The 14970-nt window shown below is 35.5% G+C and overlaps 1 protein-coding gene across 3 annotated transcripts in view; it reads left to right on the top strand.

The window, feature by feature from the left end:
- Positions 1-14970, top strand: part of LOC127842268 (uncharacterized) — a 74721-nt gene that overhangs the window by 35308 nt on the left and 24443 nt on the right. For all 3 annotated transcript variants that reach the window (XM_052371697.1, XM_052371696.1, XM_052371698.1), the window contains exons 15-24: positions 1566-1734; positions 2380-2512; positions 2877-2987; positions 4150-4327; positions 7796-8018; positions 8895-9069; positions 9865-9964; positions 10667-10867; positions 11254-11376; positions 13075-13453. In XM_052371697.1, coding sequence (XP_052227657.1) covers positions 1566-1734; positions 2380-2512; positions 2877-2987; positions 4150-4327; positions 7796-8018; positions 8895-9069; positions 9865-9964; positions 10667-10867; positions 11254-11376; positions 13075-13453 — 1792 coding nt within the window. The remainder of the gene's footprint in view (positions 1-1565; positions 1735-2379; positions 2513-2876; positions 2988-4149; positions 4328-7795; positions 8019-8894; positions 9070-9864; positions 9965-10666; positions 10868-11253; positions 11377-13074; positions 13454-14970) is intronic.

The raw sequence follows: 14970 nt of genomic DNA, 5'->3' as shown, positions 1-14970 counted from the left end.
TCACATTTCTTATCGTTGAGCACTGTTGTTGTTTTTTGTTTAAAGCTTGACTATTGACCAAATAGTCAAAGATATTCTTACCCAAATGTGGGTGTGGGTGTCCCAGTAATGATCTGATTAAGGTGTATGTACAATATCTCCATTTTAAATGTTTTTTACTTTCCATATGCAATGAAACTTTACACATATTTGGGGTCCTTGTGTGAGGTCACAGACTAAGCCTATAGCTGTGAGCAGCATTTAAGCTGTATTATGTCCTTTATGCCCCCTTTTTGTACTTTACAAAACGTTTGGGTGACACAATTCATATTTCTAGCTGACATTACAACCTAGCATGGGGATTGATGTGCAGCCAGTTGGGTTAAGGTCAATATAAGTGTTGCTGATTTTTACCTCAGCGTTTTCGGAGAAAACCCGAGGTATTGTCATAGCCAGCTTGTCGTGTCGTCCGCCGTCCGCATCGTGCTAAAAACTTAACATTTTGTTAAGGTTTTGAACATTGGCTCTAAAACCAAATTGCTTTCACCTACAACTTTGAAACTTCATTTGTATATGCACCTTGATGAGTTCTACATGCCACACCCATTTTTGGGTCACTAGGTCAAAGGTCAAGGTCACTGTGACCCTTAAAAAAAATATTCTGACAAGCTTTCATTTATTCATAACTGCACCCGTAGCCGAGCGTGGCACCCGTTATGAGGTGCTCTTGTTTGATAAAGTTTGCATTCAGAAGCTTCAGTAAAGATGGAGATATTGTGCTTAAATTACACATGTATGTGTGAAGGAAGGTAATATGTTGTTCTAGGGACTGCTTTCATCTAGGACTAATGGGGTCAAAGTCATTTATTGTAGAAATAGAAAAACAACCTTTATTTTCGAGGCATGTAGTGTGCTGCTTGTTTAGGTAGCTTATGTACAGAACTTGCTGACAAAGTTAATCAAATGCACCCAAAGAAATTTTTAGTCATTTTAAAACCTTATAAGGTCGGATGTTTTCGGAGAAAACCCGAGGTATTGTCATAGCCAGCTCGTCGTGTCATGTCCGTCGTCATGTCCGCCCTCCGCGTTGTGCTCTAAAATCAAAGTGCTTCCACCTAAAACTTTGAAACTTCATGTGCAGCTGCACCTTGATGAGTTCTACACGCCACACCCATATTTGGGTCACTAGGTCAAAGTTCAAGGTAAATGTGACCTCTTAAAAAAAAAAAAATCTGACAAGCTTTCATTTCTTCAAAAATGCACCTGCAGCCGAGCGTGGCACCGGTAATGCGGTGCTCTTGTTTTCGGTATGGTCACATCGGTTCTTATTTACGCATTTAAATCTTTTAGTTTACATGAACAGATTTTTCAACTTCAAATATGTGGTCATTTTATCCATTGTCTTACAGAAAAAGATTATTATACTATCAAAGAAGAATAATAGTCAAAGAATAATAGGTTGAAAATGAAGCCTTTAAAACTATTAAGAAATGTCTTTAATTAAGTTCAATTTTCTCAAGGACTGCACTCATTTCAAAATGTATATCTGAGCGGTGAAGGGTTAAAGTATGGAGGCCATTTTGTAGTTCCAGACACTTACCCATGGCAGATAGTGTCAGAGCTGCGAACCTGGTGTACCAAGGGAGACAAGCAGCGTGTCAATCAGCTGTGTACCGACCTGTTGGGATGGACCAACCATGTGGCAGAGGTCACACAGGGAACCCTGCAACACTGTTATGATGGTGTGAAACACAAGTGAGTCACAGCGTTTATGGGTGTTTGTTTTCTTGAACTCAAGAATACAATGAGTTTTGCTACAAACTTTCATATAAGATACCTCTTGTTTAAAAATTAGCTTGGGCTTGTGGAGATAATGTCAAAGTCAAGAATTACAGAGAATCTAAAAATGTTTGCTGCGTATTGTCTTAAAATTGCATTGAGCTTTTGCTATTGAAATTCGTAGATAGATACCTTGAATCAAGATATTGCTGGCCATTGGTTGTGTGGACTCGAGGTGAAGGTCAACAAAATATATAATTTCAAAGAGTTTTAGTTTAATAATTAGGCAATTCTTTGAGCTATTTTAATGACACATATGCAAAGATAACTGATGTAAAGACTGTGTGTGGTATTAAAACTTGGGAAGGAAGGGTCAAGGTCAAGGTTACTATTTCTAAAATAAGAAAAATGTTTCTACTCAATAAGTAAAACATCTACAAATCATTTAGGGGCGAAAACTGTATAGATATGGCCATTAATTAATGTAAAATTGGCCTTTGAAACTGATTTCTTTCTCTATATCTTACAACATTTATCAGATCTAACTAACCTATTCAAAATACTATAAAGATAGAGAGGGGCTGAACTGCTTTGCAACCATCTCTTGTACATGTATTCAAGGGAGATGACTGCTGTGTGTTACTCAGTGGATGAGACAGTGTCAGAGCTGATAGAGACAGCAAAGTGTGTCTTGCATGGGGACTTCAGTCAGCTGGATGACCTCCTTACACAGTCACATAGCTGGGCTACAAAGGTGTATACATTGAGGATATTTGTTTCTTTTAGTGAATGATTTTTTTTTCAAGAGTGGTAATAAACTTAAAATCAGTTGGTTACATAGATCAGACTTTTGTTTTTTGACAGAAATGTTCCGATATTTGCTTTTTACCTTCAAAGAATCTTATATGGTACTTCTGCATGAGTTGTTATCATAAAACGAAAAAAGAGGTTTCCATCGCAATCCAAGGAATTTTTCCACTTTCAGAGATCTTACAGATCACCATTGTAAATTTTCTGAAAAAATTAACGCAAATGATTTTGGCTTCTTTTTTATTACTTTGAAGGAATAATTTGATTGTCAGTGTGTTAACATGACAACCACTTGTTATTGTGCTCAGGTGGAGAAGCTACGTGTGTTTGTGGATCTGACATCGGAGACCTGGTCCCAACTGGCAGCAGACGTCCACACAGCAGTGAAGATGGGCAAGCAGGATCTGGTCATCTCCCATGTATGTACAATACAGGGATTGTTATGCTGTTTGTTCAGTTAGTTCACAGTGTGCTTTGAGTATGCATACCCTCCTTGTAAATAAAGGAACAACAACTTAGCATATCTGAAGTGGCAAAATCATACTATCCCTGCCTTCTTCTAAGAAAGTTGCACACAGCAATTGCAATGTTCCTTTGTGCTAAGTTTATTCTTTCAGACTTAATTGTACCATATATTAAAGGATTTTTAAATAACTTGTCAAAATATGCACCATGATAAAACTAGTTAGCTTTTGTAATACTACATGTCTCCCTGCCTCATATGTCTTGGTCACACTAAGAGGTCAAAGGTCAAATATGGACATAAAACAGCTTGGAAATTCATGTCTAAGCAGTAAATTTCCCATCATATGATGGATTATGAAATAAATTGGCATAAGTGCTATACATGAGATGACTATATCTCTCATGTAACACTGGTTTACCTACCTCAAAGGTCAAGGTCCAACTTAAGAGTTCAAATGTCAAACTTAAGAGTTCAAAGGTCAAACTTTAGAGTTCACGGGTCAAAACAGCTTGTTTGGACTGTCACTTTATCACGCTATTTTAAAAGAACTAGCTGCTAAAAATGGCTTTCATAAACTGTGTTATTTTGTTATTTCAACCCCACACTTAACTAAAGTATATTGAACGATTTATATAAGCTAGCAAAAGGATTAAATCTTAACATTCAATACATTGCAAAATAACATGGTTATGCTATTAACATATTTCCAACTGCCAACAAGCGGTCAAATATTTAATTAACATTTAAAAATATTTGTTCAAAAAGGTGTTTTAAATGTTTTCACTGTGTGACTAACTAGGTCTTTGTTAAAAGTCTTTTAAAAACTGATTTGGCATTAAGTGTGACATTTTGTGTTGAACAGAAAATCACTTTAATATGACAGGTGTTTTGATATAAAGCATTAAGATAACAGATAACAATTGATATGTACAAGAAGAACAAAGTTGTGTCCACATTAACATATTCTTAACTTAAGCTGAAGCAAGTTTGAGATAAGGTAGTTTGGCTGCATGACATAAGGATGCGTACTTATATGTTTAAGCTGAAAATATGTATTGATACCACAAGCATGGAGGCATTATATAGATGATACAGTCTATATTTTACAACACCAGGTGGAGAAGGTGCAAGCCCACTATGGGATGGTCAGTGAGCTGGTGGGAGTCTGTCATAGACTACCGGAGAAGAGATTCCAGGGACGGGAAATTGTTGAGAATCTGCAAGAGGAAGTGAATGACCTGGAAAATTTAACAGTTACTTTCAGAACTACTGCTCAGATGCTGTCAGAACATGGTTGGTAATTATCTAAGTGGACATTTTGTAAAACCAACAAAATTTTGTTTATGCCCCTGGTAGGGTGGCATAAAGCAGTTGCACTGTCTGTCTGTCCATCTGGCATTCTGTTTTTGGTTGGTGTTTTTACGCGACACTTTTAGATATTGAGCTGATTTTGGTATGTTTGTCTACCTACATGACCTACAGATGATGGGTAAAATTTGTGCAAGTCCATTAATTTTGGCGAATTATGGGCCTTAGACTTGTTATAGAAATTTTCTCTATAATAACTGTTTTCCTGTGTTTTTTACGCAATGCTTTCATATATTGAAATAATTTTTATATGCCTGTTAAAAACGGGACGTATTATAAGATCACCCTTGGTGGGCGGGGTCCACAGCAGTGTCCGCTCTCTAATTCACATAGTTTTTATCCGATCTTCACCAAACTTGGTCAGAAATTGTTTCTAGACAATACCTAGGTCAAGTTCGAATATGGGTCATGTTGGGTCAAAAACTGGATCACGGTGACACTTAGTGCATTTCAAGGATTTACCATGCTTGCCGCTCTCTTATTGAAGTTACTGTACATAATGTAAATAATCTACTTTTATGTATAAATTTATCTGTTCTGTCTCATTTTTAACTGTAAAGTTCATTGTTTTACTTATAATTTTTATGTGGCCCTATAAAGGTGACCGTTTGGCGACAAGTAAGTCATTACCCTTATTTTATAAGGGTTATTACTAATATCCTTTTAAATATTGTCTTCACGCCACTCTGGGGGGTTGTCTCTTCTTCATAGCCCAATTCTCATGAAGTTCCAAACAGACAGGGTCTTATGTTGGAGCATTACGGCTATATTCCCTGTCTGCAAGTGTCCAGCATTGAACCACGCATACTTATATTTATTAATTACAATACATAATACAATTAAAATTAAATTACAGTGCCAAATACAATTGTGTGTTATATTTCTATCTAAATGCATTAATACATGCGAATCCCCTTTCACAGAGGAGAGCTATTATATCAGACTCTACCCCTCCAAATAATTAATGAACATAAATCTCATATCTCCCCATTGCTTGTTTCCTTGTATATCACATAAGCCAAACATGAGATTTACATCTATCTCTTGACTTTATTATGCATCTAAACATATAGTGGCAATGCTGGACCACTTTGTGATCTGAAAAATCCCAATAATATTAATATTTGTATTTACCTTAAATATATTAAACATCTGTGTAGTTTGTTTATTTCCAACATTTCACACATTTGTGTAATTCTTTTCTTTTCAAATAATATGTAAATTAAAGTAATTCCATTTGATATAAACACCTAAAATGCAGATCACAAAGTTAAAAGACTCCAATAAACTCATTGCAGCATATGCTGAACAATGAGTCTAGTAATGATGATGCCACATATAATAATATGTGTTTTCACCATCACTACTTATATAAATTGGACTATTCTCTTCCTTCCTCTTTCTTTTTAACATAAATAACATCAATAAGATAATAATAATAATAATACTAATAATATAACATCTTCATAGTACTTCAACAGTATAAAACAATCATACTAAATGCAATTAAATTTAAGTATTAATGGATGTTATTATCATTTCTTGTTCCATATATTTTCTAATGAAATTCTACATTGTTTACATTTATAAATAGCAAACTTAATGTCAAGGTCGTTCTTTGTGCAAATTTTTGTATCTCCAAACGGATTGACCTACTTGCTACTGCAAGCTAAGGAAATCTGACCAATCAGAGCCATGTTTTTAAAATGCTGTCAGCCAATAAAAATTCCGCTTTTTAACAGCGGTAGGCACGGCGTTGTCCAATTATTGTGTATTGCGTCTTTAACGCCTTTTGAATAATAAAGTAAAGCTATTTTTAAACTACTAGATTTTTATCAAAGCACCGCATCCACACTGCAAAGTATGTTATTTTATAAATGGTACAGCCCAGTATAATTGGGCTGACCATATTATGGCCGTTTTCGGCTTTTTAACGCAGAGTTTATGTTAAGCAGTGTGCTCGGGCAATGGTTTTAACTGAAGTCCCAAGGGTAAACAACCCCATACAGCTAAATGAAGTAGGTTTCATCCGATCTTCACCAAATTTGGTCAGAAAATGTGTCTAAATGATTTCTAGGTCAAGTTCAAATATGGGTCATGCCAGGTCAAAAACTGGGTCACGAGATCACTTAGTGCATTTCAAGCATGTGGCATGATGTCCGCTCTCTAATTGGAGTAGTTTTTATCGGATCTTCACCAAATTTGGTCAGAAGTTGTGTCTAGACGATATCTAGGTCAAGTTCAAATATGGGTCATGTGGGGTCAAAAAATAGGTCACAGGATCACTTAATGTGTTTAAAACAATCACCATCGTGTCTCTTACCCTAGTCCATTAGTTTGTGATATCAATTGCCACTCAAATGGTAAAGTTATCAAGTTGTCCAAAACCTTCAACCGATCTATCTTGTGCCAGTTTGGCACACTTGTTGGTGTGTGAGTCTGCCTACATGATCTAAAGAAGAAGTGAGAAATTCGTTCTGGTCCACTGATTTTTGGCGAAGTTAAGGGCCTTGGACTTTTCAGATATTGAGCTAATTTTTGGTATGTGAGTCTAACTACATAAGCAACCGATGAAGTGTGGAATTTGTTGTGGTTCATTGATTTTTGATGAATTTATGGGCCTTGGACTTAGAAATTTTCTCTATAATAACCTTTTTCCAGAGTTTTTTTTTAAAGCTTTCAGCTTTGCCTTTGAGCTGATTTTTGGTATGTGAGTATACCTACATGACTTGAGATCAAGTTTGAGTTCTGTTCCGGTTGATTGATTTTTGACAAAGTTATTGAATTTGAACTCAGGAATTTTCTTCAAATAATACTTATGGAATTTTTCAAAAATGCTTTCAGATACTGTCGAAGGCCCGTAACTTTGTCGTCAAATATCAATGAACAGTAACTTCGACATGTTTTCACTTGGGAAATAGCTGCTGTGTTGCTTCAAATTGCAGTATGGGGCATTGTTTTTCACAAACACAGCTCTTGTTTAATAATTTTCTTTAAGAGTGTCAGTGTTTGAAATAGGTTAAAAACTGAGTGCAAAGTTTTTTTCATTCATCAACATTTTATCTGTTTTGATTTCTTTGGTATGATCATATATAAATCAATTTTTTTAATTTTTTTTTCTTTGGCCTAAATATTGGTTGGTCTTTTTGACCCTGTGTCCATATTAAGAATGATTTTTAGCAACATTTTCAGGAAATTTATTTAATCAATTACCTATGTCTTTGGCTTTTTTGTGCTTCCAAACAATTTCAATAAAATGTTGGAAACAAATAAAAATTGCTATACCAATTTGTATGATATATCTTTTGAGTTTTCTCATAAGTACAACATACATTAACTTTTCAATAAGGATCTTTGTGATTGCGGGTCAAGTTGGGTACATTTCCTGTTCAGGCTTGCATGCAGAGCTTGTTCAAGTGGATCAGGTTGGGAGAGAGTGGGCAGTGAAAATGTACAGTGTGGTGTGTAACCTAAGCAAGTTGAATGCTTCCCTGCTTGGACTGGGACTGGCCAGGAAACTGTGGCCCACTCTGGATACGCTGGGAGCAAACCTGTGTGACTTTCTGGCTGCAGAGAATGGCATGATTGCAAACCTTGGGACGTGTGCTTGCTATGGGTAGGTATTGATGGTAAAAATACATACAGCTAAATTGGACAATAATAGACATCAGTGAAAAAGATAAAAAATTCTGCTGGTACTATATCAATTACCAATTCAACAAATTTCTGATCCAAATTTCCACAACATTGGAAACACAGCATTTAATACATAGGTACAAACAAGGCTTACACATTTTATGGTACCCATTTCACTCTGACAGTTTTTTCCTTTCTGTGGCAATTGGTGTTAAATAATTATCCCCGGCCATAGGCGGAGGGATATTGATTTGGTGTTGTCCGTCCGTCCATCTTTCCGTCCGTCCGGCACTTTTGTGTCGGGAGCCATATCTTGGAAGTGCTTTGGCTGATTTTATTGAAACTTGGTATGAGTATATATATGGATAAGAGGATGATGCACGCCAAATGGCATTGTACACCATCGGATAATAACGGATTTATGGCCCTTTGTATCTTAAAAAAATGCTTTTTTGTGTGTCAAGAGCCATATCTTGGAAGTGCTATGACAGATTTCATTGAAACTTTGTATGAGTATATATATGGATAAGAGGATGATGCACGATGGTGTTGTCCATCCGTCCAGAACTTTTATGTCCAAAAGTATAATGGCGGGGGATATCAATTCAACGAATTTGCTTGTTTACGTCTTAGAATGTCTTCTTTGATGCCATCACTGTCCATCTGTCTGTCTCAAATTTTCAGGGCTATATGAGATTTCCATATGAAACTTCATGGGTATTTAGATATCAATGAGTAGAAGTGCTCAAGAACCACAACCATACACTGTCTTAAAAAATAGTCCTGCACCCACCAATAAACACAATTTGTTAGGTGAGGAATATCAATTAAACAAATTCACTTGTTTTTTTTCCAGCAATGAAGACTTTGAGAGGGAGTATCGGGCCCACCTATCAAATATGACAGAGATTGTTGCAGATATCAAGTCCCTGTATATGAGATGTCCCACCCCAGTGTGTCTAGAACGCCAGGCTTCTGGATTGTATACTGAACTCCGGATTGGCCTGCATAGGGGACGATGGATATTAGATGTTAGTTTTTGTTTGATAACTCTTTTCCACTCAGAAGCAAAGTAAAATGGCTATACGCACCAGTATGAAACCAGAATAGCCTGCGGATAACTCGCAGTCTTTTCAGTTTTTTTTTTGCTGTTTTCTGGTCATCAGTACCTTATGGTTGGAAATGAAGCCTTATAAACTTGAATCTAGTAATAATTAAATCAATTTAATTTGATTTTTTTAATACAAACCTGTCAAAATTGGTACATACGAGTAAAGGGTTGAAGAATGCATTTTTTATTGAAGTTTCTTTTCACAGAGACATACTAAGTGTTTCCAATGAGTGAATTATCTTGTGGAAAACGAGATATTACGGTAAGTTGTGGTCAAAACATAAAGTAAATCATGTACCTTTCACATCTGTGCAAACGTAGATAGTTATTTGTGAAAAGTTATAATTGTATTGTAGGTGAAAAGTTATAATTGTATTGTACATAAAAAGATTTAAACATTTTTTATCTGACACTGGGAAGATAATAATTTGAGCTGCGCTCTGTGAAAACAGGGCTTAATGCGATTGCCTGAAGTGTCATCTGATATTAGCCTGCGAATTCTGCACATGCTTATCAGGGACAACACTTTCCCTATTTATGGTAATTTTGGTTAAAAGGAAGTCTCTTCTTTGCAAAAATGCAGTGTAGGGCGGAAAGTGTTGTCCCTTATTAGGACTGCACAGGCTAACTTGATATGGCACTTTTCACACACGCTTTAAGCTCCTTTTTCACTGAGTGAGTCTCATAAAAATTGTGTTTCCCTTCTACACTTCAGGCCTTGGATTGTGTGGACCTTGCCCTACACCAGACTGCCCAGTGTACTACCTCAGTTGACCGTATTGTAGAGCACATATTTGAGACCAAAGCTGCTACAGGTAGCTTAGTGTGGTTTGTGAGTTCTTCTAAAATTCAAAGCCGGACCCAGTTTTCTCAGTTATCACAGAGCGCAGTTGGTAGAGCACTGTAATACAAATCTAAAAATAGCAAGTTTGGTTCCCTTCCCGGTCGCATTAATTGCACGGGGAGCGAAGCGGTCATGAAATCCATTCTCTCCCTACCTTTTATTCACGTAGAGCAGTTTTGAGTTACTAGCATTAGTATGTTCACTTATGACAGGTAACCAGCTGAACCAGGGAAATTGTGAAATGGGTATTTTACCCCCATTATATGACTTTGATAATGTGGAAAACGGTGGAAAAAAACAATAAGGAAACAAACAAACAACCAAGAAAAAACGCTCAGAAATGCATGCTTAACCCTTTTTCATTCAGATAGGTATTTTGACGCATTTGTAGTCCCTTAAAAGGTTACATTTAATTAAATACCTTTGTAACTAAATTCAAGTTTTTAAAGGCTTCATTTCCAACCATTTGTTACTAATGAGCAGCAAACAGCATAAAACCTTAACAGACTACGAGTTACTTGCAGGCTGTTCTGGTTTAATGCTGGTTGCAAAGGCCATTTTCACTTTGCTTCATATAGGGGATTTTCACTTTGCTTCTTATAGGGTAAAAGGGTAATCTGCTTACATCTCTTTTCCAAACCCTGGCTACATTGATACAATCAATCTTTTGCAGGTGACAAGAGAACTGTAATGCAGTCAGAGCTGGCAGCCCTTTGGTCTGGATTTTCTGACATGGTGTCCAGTCTGCGCAAGAAAGTTCTGAGTGGTATCCAGCTGTCCTCGGAGCTGAGCCTGCGCTCATGTGTCAGGCAGTGCTTAGACGCGGTGAATGAACTTGCTCCACGGGTAGTAGCAGTGCTTGAAACATTAGCAGGTATTTGTTCTCTATTCATTGAGATCTTATTCAGCAGGGATTTAAATCAACTTTTTTTTACCGCCATTCCCCATCATCGTTCATTTAATACTTCTTGTTCAGAGGATATATGCATTTTCTCAGAAGGCTATGGTCTTATCTTTATAGACATTTGAACCCATTTTAAAGTCCAGCTTTGCTTGTATGCAATTATTTGCACAATTAGTGAGCTTAACCCCTAAACTGCCTTATGAACATGGGTTTTTTTCATCATATTTTCTTTTTTGTAAGCATGCAACTCACTAATGGGAGTTAAAAAAAAACTACCTGATTTAAAAAGGCAATATCTGCTTTTGTCTTACTGCAGTCAGTGTTTAACATTCTACCAAGGATTTGCTGTGTTTCAGAGAGTGGTGACACAGGTTGCTATGGCACGGTGCTGTGGCACAGACTGCTGTGGGCTGCCAGACTACATCATCTCATGACCTGCCTCAGGCAGATGTCTGATCTGAAACCATACTTTCTGCACGGTATAACTTAAATTTGTAGAATAATTGCTTAGATCATCATAATTGACCTGATATCTGTCCAATCTTTTAACCCTTTCCCACTCAGAAGCAAAGTAAAAATGGCTATGTGCAAACAGCATAAAACCAGAACAGCCTACGAGTAACTCGCAGTCTGTTCAGGTTTTATGCTGTTTGCTCCTCATCAGTATCTAGTGGTTGGATATGAAGCCTTTAAAATTTGAATCTAGTAAGAGAGGTCTTTTATTAAATTTTTCTTTCTAAGGGACTACAAATACGTCAAAATACGTATCTAAGTGTTAAAGGGTAAATATAAATTTCATGTTTGAAGTTTGTCTATATTTGTACTCTGGCTTGTATGTTTATTTCAAGAAATATATGTTTAGAAGTCAGTAAGTTCTTGAAAAAAAATTTTTTTTCTTGTTTTCCAAGATTTCCTGACAAAAAATTATTTTTTTGTCATAACTGTACTGTAATCCTTTACCACTTACATACGTATTTTCACGCATTTGTAGTCCCATAGAAACTTTAATTTAATTAAAGTCTTTCTTACTAGAGTCGAGTGTTACTAATGAACAGCAAACAGCATAAAATCTGAACAGCCTGCGAGTTACTTGCAGGCTGTTCTGGTTTTAGGCTGGTTGCAAAAGCCATTTTCACTTTGCTTCTAAGTGGGGAAAGGGATGATATATTCATGCATAAAGTCAGTGTCAGGTTATATTTGATGAGCTTAACTTAATAAAAACATTTATCCTGTCACATGCCTTTAAATCAGCCCGATAACCAGGTAACTTAATATCCCAAAAGATATAAGCCTAGATGACCATGTGCCCTCGAATATCCGTCAGTTGCTCTCTGCGCATGCCTTTACTATTTTCTATTAAAATGATATTACTTTTTTTTTTCAATAAAAAATACCTAATACATGTATAGTACTCTTTGTTAAAACATTATTATTTAATCAGCATAATTTCGTCTTTGTGTATTGAATTAATGAGGATTAACTTGATTATTGTGTTGTTTAACAAGATGGAAGCTAGCCTAAGCGCTTTGCATGACGCGACATCACAATGTTTTTGTTCGCGCGTGTTTTTTCCCATATTAAATATGTTAACACAAAATACTCAAAAACTAGATATTTTAGAAACGTTTCAACGAATGTTGTAAATGTGACAGGATAAATAGAATAATAGGTTGGTGACATGGATGGAAAATGGTTATCTGGCCCGTCGGAGGATCTTCCTCCGACTTGCCAGATAACCATTCTCCATCCATGTCACCAACCTATTATTCTCTATTTATTGGCTGTTTATTATTCAAAAAGAGATGACAAAAGAGAGAGAGAATGGGTATTGATAAGTCATGTCAACTACACCCATTACGTTTTAGTTTTAGCATAACACATGTCGAAAACAGAAGACATTAAAGTATCTGCCAATTATGGGCTTTGTGTCTATCAATGTATAAAGCGCAACTTGTTCATTGGAAATGTGGGGATTTAAAATTGCGTGTGATAGGGGATAAAGTATGGTATGCTAGTTTGAATTAAAAACATTTGTATGTAATCTTATTAAGAATTTTAGCAATTAATATACAAATGTAAATTTGTTAGTGGCCTCTCAACACAATTTTAAGGATGGGAGAGTCCACTAGGCATAAATTGGTTAAACTCAAACTCTCAACTGTATTCCCATGTTACAGATGTCTCAACCCTGTTAAGACTTCAAGGTACCCCGTCACAATGTGAGAACATCACAGCCAGACTGTTAGAGACCACTTCAGCCAGTCAAACAAGGGAAACAAACATGTCTGCTGCAGCACTTTTACCTTTACGGTGCTCCCTAAAAGGGGAGAATAAACAAAGCCAATCCGATAATTATGTTGAAAGAAAGGTAGACATTGGCTCGAGTAGTAGTAGAGGGATCCAAAATACGCTCGCTCAGACTGTTGACTCTCCGAAGAAGGGCTTTATGTCAGGTCTACGGTTTATGGACGATGTTTCCAACAAAGAAAACATAATTGACTTTGAACCGGTTGTGGTGAAGCTGGACAAGATGGAAGAAAAGAACTTGTTTGCAAGGTATGTGGGGCCTTTATCAGTTACCAACATTGTGTGTCAAGTGAGGTTTTAATGATGTGTAATACATGTATTTGTAAAAATCCCAAAATTAAACAAAAAACTAGCACATATGTTAGGTTGATTCTTTAAGGCTGTTTAGTGTTAATGAACAATAATATGATACAGTTTCACTGAAATACTTAAAACAATTCTAATAACATTCATCCACATTTACAATCATTTGATAACAGTATCCCTGATTTAAGCTTCATTAACTGTGTTGACTGCAGAAAATGCAGAAATATACCATAATAATGCTGGCTTTGTTTACAACATTTATTACTATAACAGCAACACATTTTATAAGCATATGGGCATATGAACATTGTTCTTACAGTATTGCTATATACCAGTCATCTTTATGATAGTTGATTATTTATGTTGTAATTCCACTTAGTTTTTGAGTTAATCATTTCACCAAGTATATGTGGTCAGAATTTACTTGTGTGAATCATACTGAAGTTTACGGTTACAAAATTACAAAAGTAATTTCCTTCTTAGTGTGTGAAGTAATTTCAATGAGTTTATATTCCCAAGTGTAACAACTTATAAATGTGTAATGCATTTTGAAGAATATAAACCTAAATAAGGAAAAGAACTAAAAAATATCTTCATGTGTATTTTTTTTTAATTGCTTACAAAATTATTTGATTTCATTGAGCGTGAAGAAGTAATATTGAAGTCTTTCAGCTACTATGAAATTTAAATTTTATGAATATTTATTTCTTAATATAAGATTTGTGTTTATTTCACATTGTTACACACTTACAATATTAATAAGATTATATCACAAATGGTTACTTACCAACATCAGCAATCATACTAATATTCAAATTAAAACCTCTAAAGATGTTATTTTAAATAATGCAAATATTACATAATTTTATCAAATAACAGTGTATCAATATACTAAAATGAGCAAATAAATGGTGAAAAAAACAACATAATAAATTAAAATAATCTTAGTGTAAAAATGTATTTCTTTCTTTTTAATGATTGTATCACTTACACAATTAAAAACAGTCTAATAACAAAGAAAGCTGCAGGAAATGATTATCAAAATCAGCAGTGCAACTTCCTACTTTCTTGTCAATTGTTTTATTTGAAGGTGTCAACATGTCTAGAACCTTATAGTAATTATTATTAAAAGTGCAAATTTTAGCTGTTAATGTAAGCCCTACTCCATTTATTTGTATGTTACCTGTGTGCATTTAAAATGACCACACTATAACTGGCAATAGCTAATTGGTGAGAATCACACCTTTTAATACAAAGGCAATTATAAAAACTCTTAAATGGTCATTATCAATTTAATCTTAATGAATGGATAAATCATTTTAATAAAGGTGTGACAGTTTCTCTGGTGTTTTAATGAAAGGATGTGTTTAAATATTTAATTTGGAGTATAAGAAATGACAGTGGTACTCAAGGCAATTTGATTGGCCAATTGGCTGACAGTAGGAAGGTCCTTTCCAAGG

Source organism: Dreissena polymorpha, chromosome 8, assembly GCF_020536995.1.
Source record: "Dreissena polymorpha isolate Duluth1 chromosome 8, UMN_Dpol_1.0, whole genome shotgun sequence".
Lineage (NCBI taxonomy): Eukaryota > Metazoa > Mollusca > Bivalvia > Myida > Dreissenidae > Dreissena > Dreissena polymorpha.
Note: the sequence above shows the minus strand (reverse complement) of the source record. Positions and strands in the feature narration are given on the sequence as shown.